The sequence below is a fragment of the Babylonia areolata genome, chromosome 29 (genome assembly GCF_041734735.1).
Source record: "Babylonia areolata isolate BAREFJ2019XMU chromosome 29, ASM4173473v1, whole genome shotgun sequence".
Lineage (NCBI taxonomy): Eukaryota > Metazoa > Mollusca > Gastropoda > Neogastropoda > Buccinidae > Babylonia > Babylonia areolata.
Window position 1 is genome coordinate 25,427,299 of NC_134904.1, and position 26,784 is coordinate 25,454,082.

The 26,784-nt window shown below is 39.4% G+C and overlaps 1 protein-coding gene across 1 annotated transcript in view; it reads right to left on the reverse strand.

The window, feature by feature from the left end:
- LOC143274623 (GATOR complex protein Iml1-like) overlaps positions 1-26,784 on the reverse strand; it is a 228,834-nt gene that overhangs the window by 169,616 nt on the left and 32,434 nt on the right. The window contains exon 6 of the mRNA XM_076578493.1: positions 9,416-9,526. Within this exon, the coding sequence (XP_076434608.1) occupies positions 9,416-9,526 (111 nt within the window). The remainder of the gene's footprint in view (positions 1-9,415; positions 9,527-26,784) is intronic.

Genomic DNA, 26,784 nt, shown 5'->3' on the forward strand with positions numbered 1-26,784 from the left:
ACTGCGCTATTATAAGCCTGCATTATTATTATTATTATTTATTACAGGGACTTCCCAGCCAGAACTTGGGAAGACAAGCAAACAAATAACATGGGTCACAATTTGATCAGTTTTTGTAGAACATGTCAGCTAGCTACTGCAAACAAACGGGTGGGGACTGATGCCAGGGTGGGTAAACTGACATGCACAAATGTGTCAGTGGTGGATTATGTAATTGTTTTACTGAATATGTGTCAAAATGTGAAAGAATTTTGTGTCATGGATTTTAATGATTTGTTTTCCGATGTTCATTGGGGTAATGTTAACACTTACAATGCCTAACATGTCATTCAGTGTTGAGTAAACCCTGACAGAAAATCCGGTGCAGGGCCCCTAAGGTGGTTGGATGGCAAACTTTGTCACTTTCTGGCAGCTCCTGCGGCCGTGTTGGCACCAAAACGCAACACCCTTGCTGTTCCTTTGGATCTGTCAGCGAGGTGGAGAGGGGGGACAAGCTGCATGGGCAACAGCCTGTCTTCCATATTACATTGCCCAGGCTTATATCCGTTCATCCATCCACAAACACCTTGTACCTACAACCTAGAGAGGACACTCCAGCTTCGCTACTAACACTAGCGTCAGAACAACACGTGAAGCAACAGTTGCTGGTTATAAGTTAGCGCTCAATTAGCATAGAGCCGATGCCAGGGGTTGCTTTTGACGGTGGGAGGGACACTCGCGTCCCACTGGACAGCTACCGCCCGCCCAAGGTGGACAACCCCCAACCAATTAGGTGCTGTCCCGCCACGGCCTGCCTTCTTCTATGGGTGTATGAAGATTAGGACAATATCCAACAAGCAGGTCGTTAATTTCCACACCAGGCAAAAAGAAAACTTCAAGAAACGGATCACCAATGAAACTGGCCTGTTGGAATGTCTGGACAATGATGCCTGGGCTCTCCCAAGATCTGCAAGACATCAGCGACGCCAGAAAGATGACTGTCATAAACAGCAAGCTGAAGAGACTAAATGTGGACATTGCCACTCTGCAGGAAACACAGCTGGCTGACTCCGGAACACTAAAGGAGAGGGACTACACTTTCCTCTGGCAAGGAAAGAGCTCTGATGCCCCAAGAGAGTACGGAGTAGGCTTTGCTGTCAGGAACAGCCTGCTGAACATGATCAAACCAGGCAGCGGTGGTTCAGAACGACTCCTGACTCTCCACCTCAACACCTTCAAAGGCTATATCACTCTTGTCAGCGCATATGCTCCAACTGTGTCTGCCTCTCCAGACGCCAAGGATGAGTTCTACGAAAATCTCGCATCAACCATAAGGAACATCCCCAGGACAGAACAACTTGTTCTCCTGGGCGACTTCAATGCCAGAGTGGGTGCAGACAACGATTCGTGGCCCTCCTGTCTCGGTTCCTTTGGAGTGGGGAAAATGAATGAGAACGGACAGCAACTACTTGCGTTTTGTATCTGCCATGAACTGTGCATCGCCAACTCCTTCTTCAAAACGAAGCCCCAACACAAAGTCTTCTGGAGGCACCCGCGCTCAAAACATTGGCACCAACTGGATCTGATCCCAGTAAGACGAGCTGCCATCAAAAACCTTCTCCAAACTTGCTCTTACCACAGCGCAGACTGCGACACAGACCACTCTCTGGTATACTGCAAGATCAGACTGCAACCAAAGAAGTTCCACTGCTCAAAGAAACATGGGAACTCTCGCACTGACGTCAGCAAGATGTCTCAGCCAGACCTTGTAGAACAGTTCGCAGTGGCCTTTGAGAAAGAATTCAATGCATTGCAGCCCAGAGACTCTGCCACAGAAAGATGGGAAATGCTACGAGACGCCATGCACCGCACTGCTATGGCCACCTTTGGGAAGAAGTCCCACAACTGGTTTGAGGCCAAATCATCAGAGATGACTCCCAGTATTGAGGCCAAGCACGCTGCACTCACCGAGTACAAACGGTCACCCATTGAGAAGAACCTGCAAATCCTCAGGGCCGCCAAGAGTAAGGTTCAACTTAACGCCAGGCGTTGTGCAAATGAGTACTGGACAGAGCTCAGTGAAGAGATACAGACTGCTACTGAAAGAGGCAACATCCAAGGGATGTATGATGGCATCAAGAAGGCACTGGAACCAACACAGAGCAAGACTGCCCCCCTCAAATCCTCCACTGGGGAAGTAATCAACAATCCTAGACAGCAGATGGAGAGATGGGTGGAACACTACTCTGACCTCTACTCCACAGAAAACATGGTGTCCAACTCAGCCCTCGATGCCACCAAGTGCATGCCGGTCATGGAAGAACTTGACGCAGAGCCAACTGAGGACGAACTCAGCAAGGCCATTAACAGCCTGACTCAGGCAAGGCACCTGGCAGTGACGGAATTCCCCCAGACCTCATTAAATACTGCAAGACTACTCTTCTGCATCCTCTGCACACAGTCCTCTGTCAGTGCTGGAATGAGGGAGCTGTACCGCAGGACATGAGGGACGCCAAGATCATCACCCTGTACAAAAACAAGGACAAAAGGAGCGACTGCAACAACTACAGAGGCATCTCACTTCTCAGCATTGTAGGCGAAGTCTACGCCCGGGTCCTCCTAATTCGCCTGCAGAAACTGGCCAAATGCGTTTATCTAGAATCACAGTGCGGTTTCCGAGCAGAGACATCCACGGTAGACATGATCTTCTCCCTTCGCCAAATCCAGAAGAAGTGCAGAGAGCAGAGGATGCCCCTGTATGTTGCATTCATTGACCTCACCAAGGCCTTTGACCTAGATGGTCTTTTCAGGGCTCTTCGAAAGACCGGCTGCCCCCCCAAACTGCACAGCTTGATTGAGTCCTTCCACTCCAACATGAAAGGGACGGTGCAGTTTAATGGTAACCTCTCCAAGCCCTTCGACGTATGCAGCGGTGTCAAACAAGGCTGTGTCCTCGCCCCCACCCTATTTGGAATCTTCTTTGCTCTTCTCCTGAGGCATGCGTTCAGCACAGCGCAAGAAGGGATCTACCTGCAGACCAGATCAGATGGCAGGCTCTTCAATCTCGCCCGCCTCAGAGCAAGGACAAAAGTCTGCAAAGCCCTCAGCATAGACATGCTCCTTGCCGATGATGCCGCAGTTGTGACCCACACCCAGCTGGACTTGCAGTCACTAATGGACCGCTTCTCCCAGGCCTGCAAAGATTTCGGTCTGACCATCAGTCTCAAGAAGACAAACGTCCTAGGTCAAGACACGCCGTCTCCACCAGCCACCACCATTGATGACTATGAGCTTGAAGCCACCCATCAATTCACTTACCTTGGGTCCACCATCACCAACAACCTCTCCTTTGATACCGAGATTGACAAGAGGATCGGGAAAGCGGCTGCAACGCTAGCCCAACTCACACAAAGGGTGTGGACAAATCCCAAGCTGACCACGAAGACAAAGATGGCTGTATACAACGCCTGCGTCCTCAGCACCTTGCTGTATGGCAGTGAGGCGTGGACCACACATGCTCATCAGAAGAAAAGGCTCAATACCTTCCACCTGAGAAGCCTACGGCGCATACTCGGCATCTCCTGGCAAGACAAGGTGACAAACACTGAAGTCCTGACTCACGCTGGCCTCCCGACCATGTATACTATGCTGAGACAGCGTCGGCTGCGCTGGCTGGGCCACGTTTGCCGCATGGAAGATGGTTGCATCCCAAAAGACATCCTTTATCGAGAGCTTGCCACGGGACAGAGAAGCATCGGCTGCCCACAGCTGAGACACAAAGACGTTTGCAAACGTGACATGAAGGCACTTGAGATCAACACTGAGTCCTGGGAGGACCTTGCAGATGACCGCAACAGATGGAGAAGCACTCTCAAGAATCAGCTACAGATGGGCTAGGACAAACTGTCAGCTGCTGCAGCAGAAAAGCGAGCTCACAGAAAAAGGACGGCAGCCAACAGACCAGCATCAGCTTACACATGTGACCGCTGCGACAGAGACTGTTTCTCTCGCATCGGTCTTTACAGTCACAGGCGACGCTGCTTGGTCCAAGCAGACAGCCCAATTAGACATTAGGTCGGATATACTCTATCCAAGGTCGGATATACTCTATCCATGGTCAGCCATGACCGAAGGAGGCCTACTACATTCAGTGTTCTGCATGCTGTTGATGAAATACTTGACAATAACAATGGGGGGGGGGGGGGGGGGGGGGGGGTTGAGTCAATTCAACCGAATTATGTAAAATGGTTGAATGATTTAAAGGGAAACTATACTGAACAATTTCATGATGATGCAGTTAATAAGCTTGATCATGATTTAGATTTACTACTTGGACATCCTGACTCCTGTTACAGTAGACACAATGAATTCTATTGTGAGTAAAGTGAATGTAGTCTTGTTGGATAATGCTAGGACACTGGGAAATTAGAAAGAAAAATAGGGTCGACAGAAAGCATGAACACAGTTCATTTGGAGAACCTTGGTTTCATGAGGAACGTAAGCTTAAGCGAAATCTTTTTTATAGAGCTAAACGTAGGGCAAAACGTAATGAAAACAAGAATGTATTCTTGAATTCTGAAAGTAAACAAGCTACGAAAGAGTAAAAAAGATGTATGAAAAAAACAACAACAAAAAAACCCACCCCCAAACTATAACTTAGATTTAGCCACAAAACTCCATCAACTGCAACTGAAAGATCCGAAACTGTACTGAGTTTGTTAGATAGAAATAAGAAAAAGAATAACATGAAATTAACTAACTGTAAATCATTTCATGAATGTTTAAGAATATGAACCTTGAGGATGGTGATAATGATATGAATTGTTTTTCTTTAGAAGAAAATGATTATGAAAATCTTCTACTTAAAGATTTGATATCCAAAGCTGAGGTTGTTAAATGCATTACGAAGTTGAAAAACAATAAGGAAAGTGGAACAGATAATTTTATCAATGAATTTCTGACAGCCTCAAATGATTAAATGGTTAATGTATATGTTGAATTATTTAATCTTGTACTGTTGACTGGCAAGATTCCATCTGACTGGACTGTAGGGATCATAAGACCAATTTTTAAAAACAAAGGTTCACCCAATGACATAAACAACTATCGTGGTATCACAATGTCATCATGTTTTGGCAAGCTATTTACAAGAATACTGAATGAACATTTAAAACTATACATCGATAGTTCGGGTATACTGGGGCAGAAACAAGCTGGATTTAGAAGTAATTTTTCAACGTTAGATCATTTGTTTACTTTATATGGTATCACTGATATTTTGCTGTTAAGAAAAAAAGAGATTATAATGTGCTTTTTTAGACTACTAGAAAGTTTTTGATAAGGTTAACAGGATGTTCTTATGGCAAAAACTGCTAAGGTGTGGTATTAGTGGTAAAATATTGCAAGTTATTATAAACATGTTTGGTGACGTTAAATCAAATGTTATGGCCAGTGATGAATCCTCAGAATTTTTCAGTTCAAATGTTGGGGTGAGACAGAGAAAATCTGTCCCCGATAAGGTTTGCCTTGTTTTTCAATGACATGAAACCTCATTTAGAAGAAGATTTAGATGGACTAGAAAATATAGTTGATGAGGCTAGGAAAATGAATATGAGTGAACAAGATTGCAATATTTTCTTAAAACTATTTGTTCTGCTTTACACAGATGATACTGTAATTTTCTCAGACAGCCGTTGGTTTATAGAATGGTCTTACTTCAATGAGACAGTACTGAGAAAAATGGAAGCTAAATCTGAATACTAAAAAGTGTAAAGTAGTAGTATTTTCTAGGGGCAAAAGTAAGAACATTTCCTGATTTTTATATCAATAAGGACAAAACTGAGGTTGTAAGTGACTTTCAATATTCAGGATTAAAGCTAACTTACAATAATAAAATGCATGTTGCCCAACATGATTTATACGATCGTGCTTCAGGAGTAGCACTTGCATTACTGAAGAAAACTAGCCAACTGAATCTCCCTGTCAATCTAATTATTGATTTATTTGATAAAACAGTTCTTTTTACATATGGTTGTGAAATTTTTTTTTTGATGTATAGGAAATGGTGAGAAAATTACAATCAAAATTTTATAAACTAGTTCTAGAACTAAGGCAATTGACCCCATCATTTATCGATTTTGGTGGAACTGGTAAATTTCCCGTGTCTGTCTCTGTTAGAACCTGATTGCTAGTGTTTTGGTTTAGGCTTGTTACAAACCAAAGAACATCAAAATTGTCTTCTGTTGTTTATAGATGTCTCTTCAACTCATACAGAACGTACATCAGAACCAATACTTGAAAAGTATTCAGACCGTCTAGAATGAAATTGGATTTAGTTGTTTTTGGTTAAACCAGCACAGTTTTGATGTACATCCTACATGGTTCAAAGAGAAAGTAAAACATTGCTTAAAAGATAAGTTTTTGCAAGACTGGTATAGACATGTCGATAAAGATTCTATGTATATCAATTACAGAATGCTTAAACCAAACTTTGGCCAAGATGCTTATTTTACAGGACTGCTAAATAACTGTGTAATTGAGTTAGTAAAGTTTAGAACAACCAATAATCCTTTGCTTGTTAATAGACAGCGTTTTGACAATTTACCTAGAAATGAAAGAATCTGTGATAAATGTTCCACAAACGACATTGCTGATGATTTTCAGTATTTGTGTGCTCTTTTTTGAAAGCATTAGACAAAAATGTTTATCTAGATATTATAGAATCCGCCCAACTCCATTAAATTCTACTGTTTTCTGGAAAAAAAAAAGAGAAAAGAATATGGTTAAAACTTAAATCCTCTGTTTCTGCTATACGTAGTTCTTTTCATTAATGTTTTGTCTATTGATAAGAATTTTTGTTTGTTTGTTTGTATTATGAGTGAAATAGTACTTGTAAATGTGTATATTGAGTGAATGAATGAATGAACCTATTTCTAGTTTTTGACATCACTCTTTTTATTTATAGAATATGTGTTAAAGATGATTGTATGTAATGTTTCAATGCCCCATGGGGGCACACGAAATAAACTCCTTGCCTTGCCTAGCCTTGCCTTGCTCCACAAATTACTTGTTACAAAGAGAATCAATATCATCCAGGAAAAGAATCAGCCACAAAGAAACAATCACCATCCTCGCATTATGAACAGCACACACACACACACACATGTACGCACACGCACACACACACATGCATGCACGCAAAATACACACAATACACACACAGCACCCCCTCACCCCCAGACACACACACACACACACAACACTAAAAAAAATTGTGCTTCTGTCATAGAACAGCAAATTAGCATAAAAATTTATACAGCTGCAAGACAAAAAAGATGTTTTTTAGTTGGGACTTGAAAGAGTCCAGGGAAGGGGTCTTCACAGGTCAGCAGGCAGTGAGTTCCAGACAGTTGGGGCTGAGAAACTTAACCTTTGATGACTGAAGGTTTTCAAATTAGTGCTCAGCACCTGAAGTTACCTTTCAGCTGAAGATTAAAGTGACCAGGAAGACTGATGAGTCCTTAGTAAAGAAGAGAGATACTGCCGCAGTGTGCCATCAGAAAAGTGGTACGCAATCATGGCAATTTTGAACTGGATGCAGAATTTAACTGGATGCTAGTGCAGCTCTTCCAGACAAGGTGTCACATGCTCACACTTATACTTCTGCATTACAAATTTAGCTGCACTGTTCTTAACTTTCTGCAAATGACTGATCTGATCAGCTGGAGGACCCATGAGTACCAAAGTATTGTATTATTAGTGTTAACTATTGTGATATATATGAAATGTGCATTATTTCGGTATTGTGATGTATATGTATGATGAGTGTGATGTTGTGTGCAGAGATATTTGGGTGTGTCTGAAGATACTTTAATATTTGGTTGTGTGTTTGTGCAGGGTTATTCTTCTTCTTCTTCGTTCATGGGCTGCAACTCCCACGTTCACTCCTATGTACATGAGTGGGCTTTTATGTGTATGACCAATTTTACCCCACCATGCAGGCAGCCATACTCTGTTTTCAGGGGTGTGCATGCTGGGTATGTTCTTCTTTCCATAACCCACCGAACGCAGACATGGATTACAGGATTTTGAACATGCATATGTATCTTCTGCATACGTATACATATGAAGGGGGTTCAGGCACATGCAGGTCTGCACATATGTTGACTTGGGATATTGGAAAAATCTCCACCCTTTACCCACCAGGCGCCGTTACCAAGATTTGAACCCCGGACCCTCAGATTGAAAGTCCAATGCTTTAACCACTCAGCTATTGCGCCCATCATGCAGGGTTATGAATGTTTGATTTTTTTCATTCTAATGTTTAAATGCATGTTTTACTTATTGGTATTTACACACAAAGTCTCATGCAGATTCACATTTTACCTGTGTTTGAACTGTACAAGTTGCCTTTGTCTACAAAGTCCAAACTTTATCTTTACAACTGGGTCAAATCTCTTTTCTGAATCAGAAAATTCAAATCCTTCCTGAATGTCAACATTATAGCAATTCAGGGTAAAAATAGCAACTGTAGTATTCAAATCCTGCTAAAGGCATAACAAATCTTGGTATCTTTTCACTGTCACCAACAGTCTGGAACATTAATAACAAAAAACAAAAAAAATTTTAAAGGACAAAAATCAGACATCTCTGAAGTTTACTGTCACCGAAACACAGAGCACAAAGTGATACTGTAAAAACTGAATCAAATACCTTAAAAGTTTCCCAATCGACAGTTAGGCACAAGCCATAAACAAAATATCTAACACATGCAGTGAAATTATGAAAATAGAAAGAATGCACGACCTATGACAGATATCACAGAATTTTAAGAAGAATCCAGTTCATCCTGACAGGCATTATGACTCCCACTTCACACTCATGTATGGCAAAATCAGGAGTACTTAAATGAACAAGATCAATCTGTATAATGCAAACATAATAGAAAAATAAACAAAGTAAATCTGATTTGAAAAGCTGCTACACTATGTTGCTGGGATAAATATTGACCAGCAAATGCTTAAACAAATCATTCCTAAGCACTGGAGAATGATCAAAACCAAACAGCTCAATTCTCACTGTATTCACAGTGCTTCATTTTAGAAGCAGACAACTCAGCATGAAGCATGATAAAATCCCCAAATCTCAACCTTCCAGCATTGCATGTTGAAGACAGAAACTAAATACTGACTTGAAAAAAAGTAAATTTTTGTTATCGTTTAACCACAAAACGCAAAGCACAGCGATCACCCCACTGGTTAGCTGTTAGAACAAGAAAGGGCGTAAAGCACAGACTGCAGAATAAGTATATGATTACATGAAGTACAAAACAGCAGTGCAAATTTTACAGTCCCATTCATCCAACAATGAAAATACCCATGACTACATTGGGAAAAACAAAACAAAAAAATACAACAGCCAAACACTGCTTTCTCACTTATTCCAGGACAAAAATCATCTGATTCAAAGGCAGGAGCAAACACAGGTTTCACGAGGCGTGACACTGTGGAGTTGGCCTCATTCACGTCTAACGGCCTCCAATCCAGGCCTGAAAAGGACCACACACACACAATGGCAACATAATTAAGCAGACTTTAACACACACACACAAACACACACACACATACACACACACACTGTCAGATCTGAACTTTGAGTCAGCCGATGAAGTTCTGCTGAGGATGTGTCAAATAGCAGCGCAGATTGGCAGATATGCTGCTGAGTCACTTTGGTGGTGTTCAAGTGGTGCCTATGTAAGCCCACAATTTTTCACAATCCTTTAATTTCTCTCACTTTGAGTGATACCATGGGACTGCAAGAAAGTGTGGTCTTTCCGCTCCCACATTTTCTCTCAAATTCGAGAAATTGTGGGGGGGCACCTTCATGATTTCTCACAATGTGTGAAAAACTGTGGGAAGTCCTTATTTTTATCAAAAATATTTCCTTTATCATCTGAGTTGGTTTCTTGTCTTTTCCCAAAGCAAATCTTCAAAAATGAGAGAGAGGAAAAGAAAAGAGTAAGAGGGAGTTGATTACAACAGCAACCATGATAATGACAGTGGCATTTGCAAAGACATCAACAGACACAGTAATGACAACAATAATGACACGAAACACATCTATTTATTGTATGCACATAAGATGGATCACTGCAATGCATCAACCTCAAACTCAATATTGGAATCAATAGCAAACAACAAAATTAAGGCAATGTGTATAAATCAGACAGAAATATAATATAATATAATATAATATATAATTTAATTTAATATAATACAATAAGACTTAACCGAATCTTTCCCGAAGGATGTTGGGAATAACATCAAAATGATTCAACTTTCTACATAGATATGACAGAAAAAGGTGTTTCTAAATGCTTTACCCTCACGCAGGGAGTGTGAAAACTGGACCAAATAGTTTTGATGTTTGTTGTGATGCAACCTTTTCTGTCACATTTATTTAGAATGTTCTTCATTTCATGCTTGTTCATCTGTTTGCGTCAGCATCCTTTCGCATGCAAGACTGCACTGAAAACACAGAAGACACTCAGAACATGAAAGTATTATCTTAAAAACAGAATGAAAGAAGAACAAATCAACCAGCCAAGTAAACACAAAAAAGGAAACACACACACACACACACACACACACACACACACTGACATACACACACAAACTCTCTCTACCTTTCTTTTACTAGCCCACTCAATCACTCATGCACTGATATACACATACACGGACACAATTTTTTCAAACCAGAACTGTGACATCACCTTCATCATCTTCACTGATGTCACAAACATTATCATGATTGTCATTGTCATCCCCCCCTTCTCTTTTCTTTTCCTCTCTGTTTTCTCCGGGATTTGTGTTGGTAAAAGACAAGAAACAAACCCCAGTGACAAAGGAAATGTTTTCGATAATAAGTACAAAAAAAGTTAGGGGGAATTCCCATGCTCTCTCACACAATAGAGAGAAAATGTGGGATTGTGAGAAATTGTGAGCTAACAGCTTGTTTAAAACCAATACTGTGAAAACTAAACAGTCTTGCAAATGCAGTCCCTTTTTGTGCACCAGTATACTTTGACAACCTCCACTGTAGTCACTCTTCTTGACAGGGCTATCATGAATGGCATCTATCCAGTCAGGCATAAGGGCAAAGTGAGAACACTGGGGAGACCTTTACCTCCAATCAGCGCTGTTTCAGACAGCAGTCCGCTGTTCAGGATTACTCCACTCATGGTGGACAAACTGCTTCAAGCTTAATGGAATCAAAAGTGCATTTCCCTGGCATTGCAATGTGCCTCAAGTCACGTTTCTAGACGTGGGTTGTTCAGCTTGTGCAGGCAAACTGATTTGTAGCAGTACTTTTTCATCAACTCTGAACTGGAGCAGCAGACTTATTTGTAATACTGCTCACTCATACATTTTGAAGTAATGGGAGAGACTAAGCTGTGATACAACTTTTTCATATAATCTGTACTTCAAAATGATGCAGAAAACTACTGTGTATTGCTACTTTGTCATACATTTTAAGTGATAAAGACCAAATTGTCATACTACTTGTCCTTTCACCTTTAAGTAATCTAGAAGACTACTTTTTGAATGACTTTATCATATAATTTGAAGTGATAATGAAGACTAATTTGCATTGTGATGTAGAAGACTAATTTGTAGTACGACTTTTTCAAACACTTTGAAGTGACATGTAGAAGACTAATTTGTTTATAAAAGACTTTTTTGCACACTTCAAACTGAAAAATTAGTCATAAAAATACAAAATGGTGAAAAACGGCACCTAACAGAGCCATTTTAACACAGTACAGTTTTGTATCTTGATTTTTATTTTATGAAAAATAGTATTTAACATAACAGCTAGAACGAAGTGCTGGGTTTTGAATGTACCCAATCTATATTGGCATTTGTAACACACTCAGTTGCAATTAATATTATAACATGTCAATCAGTAGTTGAAAGAATTGTCAAAAAACATGCATATCATCCCAATGGCAGCACACTGCACATGCATTCTATCCTGTTACGGTAATCTTTTCATGCTGAGTACTGCTTCCATACCAAAAATATTACTTTTGTTTTATCTTATTTTTCTTCTTCCCATCAGATACAATCACAAACAGCTAGGACTTAGACTAACTGAAAAAGAACTAAAGAAATGTTGTTGATGTTGCAAGCAGGATAGTGATCAAGGAACAGATGTTACCAAACCAGCAGCAGACATGATGAGAAACAGCCATGGCGCTATCAAGCAAAATGGGTGCTAAATTCAATCCTTTATGTGGATCTTTCTGGTGAAATATATCTTGTCAAAAATGCAAACTGACACGTGCAATTTACTATTATGATGGAAGCAGGATCGGAATTGGCATCTTAGTCACATCCTAACGTGAACTACCAAAGATCTGATCCATCATTTTGCCCCTTATGGGAGGCAGGAAGAGTCCATCAAGAAAAAGCATACAATAAGTTAACTGATCACATTAAACAAGAGGTGGACAAAATAAAATAAAAAGTACACAATGGATAAATTGGTCACATTGAACAAACCATAGCAAACAATGCATCACAAAACAAATAAACACAAAGGAAACAAAACGTAATGAAACACATGTACACCAAATAAATAATTTTACTCCATCTTAAACCGTAATGAAACCATATAAACTATAAAGACAGTACAAACCAAAAAAAAGAAGAAATTTGTACATAATCTCATTTTGCCCTGCACCTGAGTTCAGCTGTACTGTGACTCTGCATGTCCAAGCACCGACTGATGAGACATTTGTGTGGGTTTTGTTGTTGTAATTGTTTTTTGTGAACTATCAATCATGCACTGAAATAAGCAAAGGGAAACAACAGGTTTGATTTTCAATGCAAATGAAGTAAAAGTGTAGAGTATTTTCTGGCCAATAATTTTTTTCTCAGATCATTATGGCCAAACTGCAATGGTTCAATATTTGTAAAGAATTAAAGGAACTTCAAACTGATAAAGTCAGAAAACTACAAAATGGGGAAAAGTGGCACCAAACAGAGCCATTATAAAACAGTACCATTTTGTATCTTGATTTTTCTTTTGTGAAGCATAGTATCTAACATAACAGCTTGAACTGAGACCTGGGCTTTGTACACAATCTTTATGGGCATTTGTAACATGCTCAGTTGCAATTAATATACATTTAAACCCTCATATACATACACACCAGTAAGCCAAAACTGACACCATGATCCCAACAGTGATTATTACATCTTAAAACAATCGATTATTACATCTTAAAAAAATCATCATAAACATTAAGACACATAGGCCGTGAGTCAGCAGTCAACAAGACCTGTGAGTATTAGATAAACAGGAATGAATGTACAAAATCTGTGGTGGTCTTGCTATTGTGTTTTGTAGTAATCTTATGTGGAAGGTATATAAGCGTTAATATTGGTGTGTGCATCTGTGTGTGCATCTGTGTGTGTGTGTGTGTGTGTGTGTGTGTGTGTGTGTGTGCATGAGGGTGGTGGTGTGGGAGGGTGGGGGGTGAGGCAGCATGCATAAGCCACCATATTTTTATGATTTTTAGATGTGGAGTCATTGAAAATTGAATGTCATTTTAATACCCCTTGTCCATACCATTTTTTTTTCTATGTGAAGCCAGTATAAAGAGTCTTGAAATCGTGAAGTGATCTACAAATACTGCTGCAGAATTAACTCAAGACAGATGTGGACAGTTGTTCAGGCTGTAATCCTCAAGAGCTGAAAAGGTTAACCTGTAACTGTGTTCTAAATATTTCAGTTATAAAATACTCATAATCACAAAGGGTGGTGATACACTTAAAAAGAAAAACTAAAACATTTCAACACTCATAAACATACACACCAGTAAACCAAAGAAACCTCTCAGGTGAAACTAATTCAGCAACAGAGAATGAAACAAAACTAGAGACCAAGGAAGCAAAATGTGAACAGTTGGGTACCATATTAAAAAACATGGAGCAGATTCATCTTACACATACCCACTGTGCAAGCATGAAAACAGTCAGTATAATAAATTAAAAAGAAGAGGCAAAATCTTCATGACTCACAAGTGATTCCTGCTGAGAAACAACAAAACCGAAAATACAAGGGAGAAGAAGGAGTTTGGGAGAAGGGGGTGGGGGATGAGATATTACCAGCACTTTCATGTATTGATCCATATCATGTATTTGCTCACCTCAGAAACAAGCATTTGTCAAACACAAAGTTGTGTGCTGGAAATGAAAATTCTATCTTAAGCATCTCACATTGATCAGCATTTCATTATTTCACATTTATGATATAGAAGAATCCAAAATTCAAAATGTTCCTGTCTTATCATGACTTTTTGGCTTCAACACAACTGCATTTTGAGGTGTGGTATACTCCAGACAAGTTCAGTTCTTTCAACAAAAATTATGATTAATGGATCAGATGCATTCTCCCACTCCAAACATATTGATAATTTTGTCATTCTTTGTAACTCAAGTAAGACACACTCATGAAGTCACTTAATACATTATCAAAGCATGTTTGAACCTCTCAGCACTGTAGTTTCAGCAAGAATACAAAAGTAAAAAAAGAAAAGAAAAAAAAAGCTATTTATTGCTGGAATCCGTGAAAACACATAGTCTGCAATGCCAGGGGGGTCTACTTTACAACCTCACAGGAATGATGTAGACTAGTCTTTAAATGTCCTCCAGTGTGTGCTGAACTCATTTTCACATGCCACCAAGAAAAATATTGGGATGCACAAGAATTACAGCCCTTGGCACAAGGGTACCCCTTCACACCCTGGTCAATGAACTTAAGACAAGCTCAACTTCAAACCATCAAAAATCAAATTTATACAACAGAAACCAGGACAAGTTATATGTTTTCTTTTTCAGAGGGGGCTGTCCTATTTGAATTAATAGCCAGAATTGAAATATTGTTATTTATTCTATCACAAGGCTTGTATCAGCCTACTATAAAATCTTCTATGAAATTACACAAAATAGTCCTGTTTTATTATTTTATCACTTTAATATCACTCTTTCCTATATATGTTTGAGTGCACTTTTTACCCTTTTAGGAGTTCACGGCTCAAGTTACTTCCCCTCATCAGGAACAGACGTTTTGCCAGGAGTTGTCTTTGTCATAAAATCATGGGGTTTCTCTGGTTAACATTTACACATGTCATGTTTCCCTGGTTCAGAATACAAGAAATACTGACTGAAATAATTTTCATTCAAAATATTTTGTGTATGTCCTGCAAATAAGCGATATTAGTTAGTTAAATAAAATTCACCCACTGAGCACTCACCACCTCCTCCCCAACCCTTACAAGGATAGAGCAGACTGGTTTCAAACATATTTAGAGCATTCTGTAATGATTTTACAACTGTTTTCCACATGAAACTTCATGGTTTGGTGATCTGGTAATTTTGATGCTACTGAGGAGCCAAACTGAAGTTTATAAATGCAACAAGATCTGGTCTAACTCATGTCCTAAAACAGCTAAGATTTCACGAATGTGATTTTTGGTGGGGCAATAATTCTATAGCAGCTCTTGTTTGCAGTAGATGATCAACTAGTAGACAGTTTTGAGTAACATGATTTCACATTTGCATTTGTTTTGTGTATCAGTTTAAGTGAACTTGGGAAGTTCCAGTGAGATCCATTTCACAGATTTTATCTTGCATTATATTCAGATTGATGTCCCATCACATGGCAGAATTTTGCTGCTCTTGGCAGATGAATGCATTAATATAACTTCCATACTATGCAGAAGTTTCTATTCTTCATAAAATGATAAAATGACTCGAATCAAAGTGTCAATATTCAAAATGTCAATATTCAAAATCTAATGGCTAACTTTTTGTGAAAAAGAAATAAAAATGCAACAGCAAAATGACTATGCAAACCTTTTTTGCCATTCCAAGAAGTGCACTGTCATTGTAACATGTGAAAAGAACAGATTTTTTTTTCATTTTCTATTTTAAGGCAAACTGGGTATTGACAAAGTTTTACAGTGAAAAACTAATTGCTAAATTTCACCACAGTCACACACGCATGTGCATACATACATACAGACAAACTGACAACTGAAACAGATGGTTATTCCACAGACTCACATTGTATACATTTGTGAACCAAAAACTAGCACATTATTCCTTACACATATATACACTATCACAACGCAAAAACCACCAATCTATCAATAAATAGCAATTAGCAGATTCATCACATAGACATGCACTGTCCAAATGCATAAACCACTAGTTTAACAACAAAAGAGAAGGAAACAAATAGACAGATGAATATTATGAATGAAGCCACAACAGAAAGATGTGCAAATACTTATGTTCACAAGAAGACATGCAATAAATTTAAAAAAAAGAAAAAGAAGTGTGTTTAGGTTGCAGGAAAATATCACACTCTCGGCAACATCACAAGACACAGTGCTTGCTATTCTTGCTATTTAATTGACAGGTGAAAGGAGACAAGGGGAAAACATAAAATAAGAATGCACACACACATATCGTGGCATACACACACACACACACACATGTGTGCATCCACATATACACATACACACTACAATGCAACATTAGCTCATAATTCGTCCATCATTATTTAGAGTATTTTTAAAGTTTGTAATACTCCCAAAACAATGGGTCTACATTCCACAGGTACATTTCTGTCTCACTGTTTTGTTTGGCCAAGAGGTACAGAGAATTCACAACAACAGTCTGGTTTGCTAACACAATAACAATGTATGGGCATAACAAAAACAATTACATAGGTTACTGGTAATGGGCAAAGTGCAGGAAATTCTATCCAAAACAAAAACAACACAAAAATTCCAGTTATGTCAGAAAGGTGTCAGGTGACATGCAGCATTCATTCATGTCAGCAACTGTCAGAGTCTGCATCCCACAAGGAACAGTGACATCCACAATCAGGTAAACATTTCAGTGCCATCAGGAAAGAAGGAACAGTGACATCCACAATCAGGTAAACATTTCAGTGCCATCAGGAAAGAAGGAACAGTGACATCCACAATCAGGTAAACATTTCAGTTCCATCAGGAAAGAAGGAACAGTGACATCCACAATCAGGTAAACATTTCAGTTCCATCAGGAAAGAAGGAACAGTGACATCCACAATCAGGTAAACATTTCAGTTCCATCAGGAAAGAAGGAACAGTGACATCCACAATCAGGTAAACATTTCAGTTCCATCAGGAAAGAAGGAACAGTGACATCCACAATCAGGTAAACATTTCAGTGCCATCAGGAAAGAAGGAACAGTGACATCCACAATCAGGTAAACATTTCAGTTCCATCAGAAAAGCATCTCATCCACAAAGTCAGATTTTATTATTTTTGACATTAAAGTACTTTCAGAAAGTTTAAAAATCACAGATGAACAAACAAAAAATGTTTAAAAATTACAGATTAACAAACAAAAAACAGAATTGATCTATCCATCAAAGTTTTTTTTGCTATAGCCCAATTCCTCTCTCCACCCACCAACAATCGCAGACAGGCACACAGGGCAGAAAAAATCATCTTAACAACTGTGGAAAAGGTGAGTTTTGAGAGCTGATTTGAACAAGCACAAAGACTAAGCATGTCAGACAGAATAAGAGAGTTTGTTCCAGATGACAGGTCCAATGAAAGAGAATGTGCGTTCCCCACAGAGTTTCTTTTGCCTGTTTGGAATATGAAAATTGCAGGTGGAGTGCAGTGACTGAGACGAAATATAGATCTGGCACAGGTGGTCAACATCAACAGGCAGAGCAGGGGGACTAGGCTGTTGGTCCAAAGAGTTACGGATAGTGGCAACTTTGGCACTGAAATAGTCTGAAAACATCTGAGCCAGCTGGTGTGGTGGGAAGAGCAATGGCAGAGGACTCTGCTTCACCCTCCTCATCAAGCTGCCTGTTGGCCTGAACAGTTCCCTGCATGAAGTAGATGCTGCGATCTTAGCACTGTAGAAACTGATTTTAGCATTTACAACTAGTTATGTTATCTTGTCTTTGGCAGCGTCCATAATCTGCTTGTACACTGTCAGTTTTTTGGCAACCCACTGGTGCTCTGCATCACACCTCACCTGCTCCAGGGCCCGCAGGTCAGGACCGACGGAGCTGTACCAGGGAGAGGTGCCAGGACAGCACCTCCACTGTGAGTTGGCCGAAGGCAGGTGATGCTGGAGGCCACATCAGCACAAAGCTGCATCTTATCTATAGACCGCCGATCCCTGACACTCCTGAATGTAGGTCGGTTCGGGGGCTTTGATGCGTTAAGAAAAACCAGAAGAGCGACATGGTCCAAATTCAGATCATGACATACCGAGAATGAACAAAAAAACTGATCAGCCTCTCTGAAGATAAGTGGATCCAAAGTATGGCCGAAGTCCTGAGTTGGAATATCAACAGCCTGTGTCAAATAGAAAAGCTGCAAGAATTCTAGAACTTGTGCAGTTGTGGGGTTGGATGGACAATCAAAATGAATGTTCAGGAGCTTACCAGATCTCACATTACAATGTTCCAAAAAGTCAAGAAAATCTGGCAGGAAATTAGCATTAGATGGCTTATTTTTCTTACTGTTGGTGGCCGGTACACACAGAAAAGGTGGACTGATTCTGGGGCATTAAAAGATAGCTCAGCAAGTTAAAAAGAAGTGTGTGTGAATGGAAAGGTAGTGGTGATGGTTGTGCTGTCCATGATACTGTTATGGAACAGAAAGGCCACACCTCCTCCATGAGGAGTTCAAGGAAAGGAGTGCAGTGTGTAACCCGGCGGGGTCATGTCAACACACACTGCTTTGTCACCCTGGCGGTGCAGCCATGTGTCCGTTAACATATTCACATCCACACCTCGATCACAAACAAACAGTTAAATTCCAAAGCGTTTCTCTCTGCAGCCTACACTTGCCACAGATTGTGCATAAAAGAACACACAGACAGTTCCTGTTCAGTTTAGAACTAATCTTTATCACTTGGGACAGTGACAGTCAACACAAAGTCCGGTTGTCCGTTTTGCATGTGCGTCGAGGGAGGGGTGATGACACACAATGGCCAGCTCTCGCTGTTCAAAATGAACCGTCTTGCAAATAAAAATCCAAAAATACTAGAAGCCTGAATGACAGATAACTGTGACACAAAGACCAACCAAAAGATGGATACATAATGAGGCAAAGTACCAAAAATCACCAACTATTGTATTAACTCTTTCTACCTCCTTTGTCAGGCCTTAGTTTTTTCTTTCATTTTTGTTTCAATATCTTTGTCCGGAGATGGTTTTGTTCTTTCTTTTTGCCAAAGTTTGACAGCCGCATGTTTTTCTATCCTGGCTCTCTCTGTGTCAGTATTCCACCATGGGGCTGAATAGTTTGCATCCTGTTCGGTGCCATTCTTTTGTTTCTTCTGCGTCTTAATTTTTCGATGACGGTTGTCTCTGGCCTTCAAGACTCACTTGTGATACACTTAAAAAAAAAAAAAATCTAATCGTTAAAATGTGTTCTGTATTTGTTATTATAAAGCTTTGGGTTAAAAAAAAAAGAAAAAAAGAAAGAAAAAAGAGTCCTAACCAGATTCGAATCCCGCGATAAATCAATTGTGGTATTCGCAGTGAAAACGCTGTTTAAATCATATTATTCTGGTGTATCTTGGGCATTCAAAAAATCTTTAAGGGCAATAAAAAAAATTATTTTTAAGTCCACAGTAAAGGAGGCGTGGCTATCACTGAAATCACACTGCAACATTTAGCCGTTTTCTCTAGATCTAGATAGATGTACAAGTTTAGTTACACCCGCCGGGAATGTAGTACGCCACGGTCGATTCAATTTCTCTTTTATGTTCATTCTAGTTTTATAGTTTTAAAGCTGATATGAAAATTTTGTATTTTGTTAAACTAATAACATGTAGAGCCAAGTACAAGTACTTCTAAACGTCGTATGAAGTGAAAAGGATTTCATTTTGAATAAAGTCAAGACTGGAAATTTTTTCGTTTCATCGTGATCAATTCAAGGGTATTAACTCGCATGGTTTACAATTTTTAACTGTGAATTCCGACTGATTCTGTGGATATTTTTATGGCAGTTTGGGGCATAATCCACACGGCTGTGCCACTTAACTTCCAGCAGAGCTATTTAGTTCCAGAGTTCAGTGAGCGGTCAGGAGCACTGCTGCTGACCTAGATTCCACTGGGATGGGAGGGGGGGGGGGGGGGGAAGGGGAGCGGGTGCCGCGCTCTTTATGCTATGTTTCCAGCAGAGAAAGGTGTATTGTTTAAGTGATTATCATTTCATCATATTCGTGCACAGTCACTTTTGTTTGCTGTCATTTTTGTGTACATGATTCCAGTGAATGTGAACTTTAAGTGTGTCGTGTGATTTACCAGATACTGTCCGCGTTTTTGTGTTACATCCAGTTATTTGACCTAAGTGTGTGTGTGTGAGTGCCGACAAAAATGGAATCTGGTGCGGCAGTGGCAACTTTGCTGACTGGACAACTCACCTTCAGTGAACACTTGAGATGTTTGGATTATATGTGTCGTGTGTGTGGTGAGCGGGTTTTCAGAAGAGATAAAGATAAGGGGTTGAATGCAAGACTTTGTGCCAAGTATTCTTCTTAACTGTTTCATTTTTTCAGTCTAGATGTTTCGAATGATGAAGAGGGCAAACATCCCACATGCATTTGTATCAAGTGCTACAAAAAACTGATAAAAATGAAACATACTCTTGGAAATTCTCAGTTCAAAACTGCAAATGAAAATGTTGCACTTGACATTGACAGAATGTCAGAAATCTGGACAACTTTCAATCCAGATCTATCTTTGGATCAGTGCAAAACATGCTCTTTTCATCACTCAAAAAGTCAGCCTGGTCGTCCGAAAAAAAGACGATCAGCACCCGTAAAAAAAATGCACGGATGACAGTTTTGATCCGTCTGACCGCTGCTTAGATACCAACAACAGTGTGTCAACGTCATTTTGTCAGTCCACATCAACACCAGTCAAAAAAACAAGAACGCTGTGCACAAACACATCTCTGTGACGTCGTTAAGAGCAGACCAGCACTAACGGCAGAAAATTCGCAGAATCTGATGATAAGCGGGATGCATCACTAACTTGGTAATTAATTCACAATGATAATGTTAATTATCCTCCATCTAAGAATTTGTTGATCAATAAAAGCAGCAAACATAATGTAGATTAACTTTTTCCCTTCCCTGATCATTCAATGAGTTCTCCCCAGATAATGCAGTGCCGACCTTGACCGCGAGGTAGGCCTACAGGCGCGTGATTTGTAAGAATGGCGTGCACGTTTGCCTATCACGTGCTCTTCTTTTGTACAGCGTTGTACTTAATCACTTTGAGCAGTGCTGTGTCGGACGGAAAAAAGGCAGAAAAGGTGAGTACTGTTGTAAGTGGAAGTCATAATATTAAATGGCTTTTATTAAATTGCATTAGGCATAGATCTACAGTCCCTCGTGCCCAGTTATTTTTAAATACCGTACTTCCCATAAAAAAGAGCTAAATGTGTGCATGTGTGTGTATTTGTGTGTGTGTGTGTGTGTGTGCATGTGAGTGTGTCTGTGTGTGTGTGTGCGAGCGCGCGCGTGCGTGTGTGTGTGTGTGTGTGTGTTTGTGTGTGCGAATGTATGAGTGTATATGTATGTGAGTGTATGTGTTTGTGTGTGTGTGAGAGAGAGAGAGAGATGTAACAAAACAACAGCATAGAATTACATCTATGATGTCAGACTGAATTAAAAAGAAAAGAAAAGTATCTGGTGATCCAACTTTTTCTTATCACACCAACTTACCAAGTTAAGCAAATGTTAAAAAAAAAATCAAATGTTTTATATTTTATTAACTTGAAATTTAATCTACACACACACACAACGAACGAAACATGAAAACACAGACTCACGTGATACTCTGTGAGCCAAAAATTCACAAGTTCTCTATACATTCTCATGGACTTTTATTCAACATATAAAGTTGAATCTGTAAGCGTACGGTTGTTTGTACAAACAAAACAATAAGTCGTTTCTGTTTGCTAGACTATATATGTATGAGCATGATTGTTATTTATTTTATATGTTACAGAGATGCAGAGCCCCGAAAATGACTGACGAGGAGTACGGTACACTGATCAAGCTTTTGACATCAGTTCCTGCGACTCGGAGTTACACGGACCTGGACAAGCAAGAAAAAAAACTGTATTCCATGGTGAGTGTGTTGTGCAGCTTCACAGTGGGAAAACAGAGAAGCCCAATTGTTGTAGTCATTATAGTATATAGTACTGAACTCAGGTGCCATAACTGACGTCGAGAGTAGTAGCAGCAGCAGCAGCAGCAGCAGCAGTAGTTCTTGTAAGCTTAGAAGTAGTAGTAAGTCTGCAGGGCACAGTACAAGGAGAGAAAAGGTGGACAGATAAAGAGCATGGAAAACAACATTCCAGATTGGTCAGGCTTGACATGCAAAATCTTGAGGAATACAGACATATCAAAGAAATGGAAAGACCTGGTGGCAAGGCCATCTGTTGGCTCCAAATATTTATTAAACTACAGAATAGGCAACAGTAGCAGGAATCGTAAATTTTTTTTTATAAATAATAGATATAGCTAAGCAGAATTTATAAGCTGATAGCAGTAGTTGTGGCTGCGACTAAAATGTTCCACACATTTATTTGCAGGCCAAGTACAAACGTGGGCTGACTGTGGAAGAAGTCAGCGATCCGTACCGAGGACTGAAGCTGCAGCGACTGACACGCAATGGCCTGATACTGCTTCCACCATGGGAAATTCCAAAGTGTATTGATTATTTTTATAAACAGTCTTTGGGTTATGGTTGTGCAACATTAACTGATAGAATCAGCAACCATTACTATGGCATAAGCAAAAACCATGTAGTGAAGTTTCTTAATCAGCATCCAGAACACACCAAAGTGCATCCGCAGTTTAAGAACAAGGCCCCCCTACAACCTATTTCATCAGGTCAGTACATGGAACGAAATCAAGTAGATCTAGTCGATATGAGAAAAAAAGCTGTAGAAGTTAACGGGAAACTATATATGTATGTTCTATCTGTACTTGATTGCTATAGTAGGTACCTATGGCTCACACCCATTACAGACAAGCAATCAACGACAGTAGCTAAAAAACTGATGAAAATTTACCGGCGTTTTGGAACACCAAAACATCTTCAGTGTGATAGGGGAACAGAATTTTTTGGTGCAGTAGAGCAGATGGCAAAAACTTACAACATTAATTTAATTCATAGCAGACCCTATCATCCCCAGTCACAAGGAAAAATTGAGAGGTCACACCGTTCATGGAAACATAAACTAGAGACACAAGAGGATCTGTTGAAATCAGTCACTGGGGAGGACAACTGGGTGGGAATGTTACCATATCTGGAAATCAGTTATAACAATGCACGACATGAAGCAACAAAGAAAAGTCCATATGAAGTTGTATTTCGCATGAAATCTAATGTTGTTCTAGGATTGTTTGGAGATAGACATGTTAATGATATCGATTTAGAAGGAACAAACTTTGGCAGTGAAGAAAATGGAACAGTACGAGATGATATTACAATCAACACAGAAAATGAAACAGTTTCAGAAAGAAATGAAGTGAACAGCGAAGCAGAAAATGGGGAACAGGAGGGAGTGGGTATAGTTTCAGACAATCTGATATCAGAGGTGAATAGAAACATTAAAAAAGCTGAAATTGCAATGGTAAAGCGTAACTTGGCCAAGTATCCACCAAACAAGTATAATCCGGGAGAAATAGTGTTAGTAAAGAGCGATGCAGTTGGTGCAGGCATTAAACGTAAACGACTATCATTGACCAAGAGTAGTCCGTTTATGGCAATTGTTCAAGAACGAAAAGGTTTTGTGTACACGTTGAGTCTGTTAACTGGACCAGTTGGTAAAATTGTTAAAGTGAGTGTTGACAAAATAACATCTGTTTCACAACAGGAAGAGCTTGAAAGAAATATGAAAACTAATTGTGATAGAAGTAAGTTGTTTACAAATTTTCAGAGACTGGTGCAGATGGTGGCTAAAGAGAATTCTCCACATTCAGGTATGGAAATGTTGACTAGAAACGCTGAAATTCAAGGCTTAGAATTGGACAGTGATAACACAGGGGGTGGAAATTGTATGTTTTATGCCAAAGCACAACAGTTGAATAAAATTTTTGGAATTTCAAAATCTCATAGAGAAGTCCGAAAAGAAATCGTCAAATTCTTATCAGAAAACCCGTACCTAGGTGCAACACATTTGGCAGCATTTGTTACTTCAAACACTTTTCTAAATGGGGTAGGACAACCAGCAACAGACAACGATAAATGGAAGGCATATCTTGAGTCATTAAGCCATGATGGAACATGGGGGGATCACATAGTACTAATGGGGGCAGCTAATCTGTACCATGTCAGTGTGTCAGTTATTTCCAGTGTAGAAAACAGCGACCCCATTGTAATTGATCCAGAAGATTGTAGACCAGTGGCAACTCTACTGTTAGGCCACATAGCTGAAATGCATTACGTTACTCTACAAGCAGCAAAACAACCCACAGACACATGCAGTGAACTAAGTGCAACACTTCCATATTTACAAGAGCAATCAGAGGAAATCTCTAATACTCAAGAACAGGAGGTACATTTGTCAACACGTCGAGACAAAAGAGCTTGCTGTACATGTAAACACTCTAATTGTAAACAGCCATGGTCTTTAGGTGCTTTATGTGATCATTTGTTGATTTTTATATTTGCATTAGCGACAATGCATTCAGATGAAACATTGAATAGTATACGTTTAGTCTGTAAACGTTTCCATCAATTAGTTCATACTCAAGAATTTCAGGACAAAATGTATGTGGAATGGTTAAAAAGGGTGACTGACTGGTCGGTCAAAGATAGAGCTTACAAAGAGAAATATCTGTATTCCCGAAAGTCAGCATGTCATTTAGTTCAGTGCAAGTATTGCAATAAAGAGTTGCCTGCTGCGTCTGGTTGGCATCGTTATCCAATGGGTGCGTACACATTCTATGATACAGATGATGATTACTGTTCTGAGGTTTGCAAGGAATCAGATGCAGACACTAGGAAAAATATGTAATCAATGTTACTGAGATATTTCTATCACCCGCATAGTCTATGGAGCGGAGTGATATTGTTTTTGTCGTGTAAGTGGCTGGATGTGTATGTATGTATTGTATATGTGTGTTTGTTTGTTTGTTAACAACATATCGCCATAAAGGACTCAAGATAGAAAGATGAAACTTGGCACAGGTATAGATTAGGTACCGTAGATGTGCCTTTTGGGGGTTAAAACAAGGTCCAATTGACCAAACAGTTGCATAGTTATGAATTATGAATTAGTTATTTCATTTACTCTCGCCAATTACCAGCCTATGAACCAGCCTTCTTGGCCCCTTAAGGGCCCCGCAATGGGTCCTCTTAGCCCGTCTCGGCCCCTTAAGGGCCCCGCAATGGGTCCTAAAGTTGTGTTGATGGGGCAGTTCTTTAATTGCTTACATGGAACAGGTATATGCCTGCTGCTTGATGTGGTACCGGTATGTTTCACAGTGTATGATACAGTTATATGGTGTGGAAGGTTTAATAAACATAGATTGCCTGTTTGAAACATTGCTTTCTGTTGAGACTACCTGCTTGCCTTGATACTCTATTTGAATGAGAAAAAGGTGTCCTTTATCAATGGTCTGTTTCATTGAATGGAAGGGGTTGGGTTGCAAATGTCTTAAAAGACTCCGTGAATGTGTAATAATTTGATGGTTGTGTTCATAATAAAGGAGAAAGAAATTGTTTGCTTAATAAAAGTTGTTGAGAAGCTGTTAATTAGACACAGGTCTGTTTTATGCAGGCGTGCGAGAGTCATTATGTGTCGTGGATGCCTTGCAATATGAATATTATAGTAAACATAAGTAAACAATTCAATTAATGTAAATCTTTGTATATTATTGTGAAAATTAATATTTAAAGTAAAAATGTGTCTTGCTGCTAATTTCAGTTTTTGATATTTTTCCTTTTCTTTTGTCATTACATGTACATTTTCTCCATACTGTCGAGTGAACAGTTCAGTTTTATTTAATTCAATGTGTTCAGCCGCCTGTTAAACTCGTGTATATATATGAAACAATAGGGCTTTATATAAGAATTTCTTGTTGCCCTATTTCCTTAAATGTTTGTGTTTTCAATTTTGATCAATAAAGCATTGTTTAAACCAAACAATTCAATTTCTGCAGTTTTGATTTCTTGCTCTTATTTTCACTGTTTGTTTCTCACTTCCTCAGTCTCTGTCTGTCATTTGTGATTTGCAGGATTTGTCAAAACAACGTAAGCAGACGAATGAAAACGAAACGCACTTTCACCTACACACACACACACACACACACACACATAATCTTTCATCCTTCCTCATACACTCCTTCACACAAAGACACATGCTCATATATCACACACACGCACACAGACGGACGCATACAAGCACGAATGAATGCACTAATACACACACTCTCACACAGTTAAAAAATAAAAATAAATAATCAAACAAATCCTGAGATGAAGACAAACTCACTGAACAACATTGAAGAATGCTGAAGTAACAAAACAAAAACAAGAACAAACCAAGATGGCATGCCATGTAAATAGTACTCTCCCTACATATTTTTTTAACAGGGGGTACATTATATGGCATACAATCTCAAATGCGTTGTATAGGCCTATAACCATTTAGAAACTAAAAGAGTATAAGTGTTGATAAT